Here is a 2,218-nt window from a genome sequence, read left to right as displayed (position 1 = left end):
TTATACTACTGATAGACTGCAACGGCTGGAGTTAAAAATCATCATATGTGTTTTACTGAAGAAACAAAGTCACCTACATCTTGGATGCCCTGGTGGTAAGTCATTTTTGGGTGAACTATCCCTTTAAGGCTGGATTTATTTGTTCAAAAATATTTGATAAAAACAGTAATATTGTGAAATATTTTTTACAATTTAAAAAGAACTGTTTTCTATGTGAATATCTCATAAAATGTAATTTATTCACTGCAAAAAAATGCTTTTCTATCTTAGATCTTTTGTTTTGTTTCCAGCCAAAATATCTATAAATTCTTAAATCAAGAAGGATTTTCTAGACAAGTAAAAATTATTGTCTTGTTTTCAGAAAAAACAAGTCGAATTGAAGTGAGTTTTTGCTTGAAACAAGCAAAATAATCTGCCAATGGGGTAAGAAAAATAATCTTGTTTTCTGTTTGAAATAAGATTATTTTTCTTACCCCATTGGCAGATTATTTTGCTTGTTTCAAGCAAAAACTCACTTCAATTCGACTTGTTTTTTCTGAAAACAAGACAATAATTTTTACTTGTCTAGAAAATCCTTCTTGATTTAAGAATTTTTAGATATTTTGGCTGGAAACAAGACAACAAACATTTTTTGCAGTGTTCCTGTGATGCGCAGCTGTATTTTCAGCATCATTACTCCAGTCTTCAGTGTCACATGATCTTCAGAAATCAGCATAATATGCTGATTTGCTCTCAAGAAAAATTTCTGATTATTATCACTGTTGAAAACATACATATTTTTGTGGAAACTTATAATTTTAAGATTCTTTGATTAACAAAATTCAAAATAACTGCATTTATTGAAACCGAAATCTATGAATAATTTCACTGTCACTTTTGATTAATTTAATGTGCCGTTGCTGAATAAAACGGTTCATATTTAAAAAAAAAAAAAACGTACTGACCCCAAACTTTTAAACAGTAGTGTAATTTTTAATCAAAAGCAAAGAGAAACAAACCCAATCACTCTGATGTAAAAGCCCTCGTCACATAATTTCCTCTCATTACCAACACTCACAGTTTATTTGCAGCCAGACTGAGGCGTAAATGTTTCTTCCCGAGTCCTGAGGCACCCTGGAGTTCTGCCAGAGCCCGTCTCTGCTCTCTCTCGCTCTCAAAGCACACAAAGCCACAGCACCTACAAACAACAGCAATCAGCAGAAGGAAATGTCTGGAAATGAAGAGGAAAACATTTGACTGGAACTTATTCATCAGGTCTCACTTTGAGTATCCACTGCTGTCCAGAACTATCTTCCCACTGCAGCAGGATGAAAAATGATAATGAAAGAACTCATACAGCATGCCATCATCCACGTCTGGCGTGAGATCCGACACGAAGAGGGAGAACGTAGAGCTGTAGGGAACAGCAGTAAGGCGGCGCTGAGAACATCCATTATAATGGATAGATCAAGGTAAAAAACCACATCGAGTTATTTTCCTAAATTAACACATCTACAGCAATGAATTAACTTTTACTTAGTTGATCGAACTCTATTTTCACCTGTGGACAGTCTACTGATGACCACTTCCTATCTGAGACTACAACTAAAATCAAATTCTTATAAAAAAACGAAACCCTGAGCTCAAAAGCTTCTGGAAGCTGCATGTCAGATTTTACTGTTAATTCTGACTGTATGTTTATTAAAGCCTGCTGTGTTGAGAACACTTGATCTTCTATATGCATCCTTCACAAATAGTCTTGCAATGATATATTTATATCTAAGCTTCACTTCCTCTTTCTGTCCACACAGGATGTTTTTTGATTAGTTGGTTGCTTGCTGTACTAGATTGCACCAGTCAATTCAGAAGCTATTTCTTACCAGCTGTCATGTTTGCCGTAAGAGGCTCGACTCAACTTGAACCTCTTCGGCTGTAACATCACATTATAATTAAAGGTTATGATAGTACAGTGTGACATTTTACTGTATGAAATTTTCTGATATTTTGCATATGAACTGGTCGGCACCTAATGTGAGCATAATAGTGACTTGTGAATAATTACAGGAGTGGCACCAGGTAAAGGTTTTCCATTCACTTTGCGGAGGCATCGCTCTACTGATGTCTCATCCATCAGCTCCACGAATCCATAGCCTGCATTGTGCCTGGAGAGATCAAAAACAACCTGACACTTAATGATAGACAGACAGACAGACAGACAGACAGACAGACAGACAGAGAG

At 35.8% G+C, this 2,218-nt stretch overlaps 1 protein-coding gene across 2 annotated transcripts in view; it reads right to left on the bottom strand.

Annotated features, from left to right (window-relative positions):
• trnau1apa (tRNA selenocysteine 1 associated protein 1a) overlaps positions 1-2,218 on the bottom strand; it is a 13,783-nt gene that overhangs the window by 2,756 nt on the left and 8,809 nt on the right. For both annotated transcript variants that reach the window (XM_016253291.1, XM_016253292.1), the window contains exons 3-6: positions 2,042-2,141; positions 1,860-1,909; positions 1,262-1,393; positions 1,058-1,177 (exon numbers count right to left, since the gene is read on the bottom strand). In XM_016253291.1, the coding sequence (XP_016108777.1) occupies positions 1,058-1,177; positions 1,262-1,393; positions 1,860-1,909; positions 2,042-2,141 (402 nt within the window). The remainder of the gene's footprint in view (positions 1-1,057; positions 1,178-1,261; positions 1,394-1,859; positions 1,910-2,041; positions 2,142-2,218) is intronic.

The sequence above is a fragment of the Sinocyclocheilus grahami genome, unplaced genomic scaffold (genome assembly GCF_001515645.1).
Source record: "Sinocyclocheilus grahami isolate Dianchi unplaced genomic scaffold, SAMN03320097.WGS_v1.1 scaffold1171.1, whole genome shotgun sequence".
Lineage (NCBI taxonomy): Eukaryota > Metazoa > Chordata > Actinopteri > Cypriniformes > Cyprinidae > Sinocyclocheilus > Sinocyclocheilus grahami.
The sequence above is the reverse complement of the archived record's forward strand: the minus strand, read 5'-3'. Positions and strand labels throughout refer to the sequence as shown.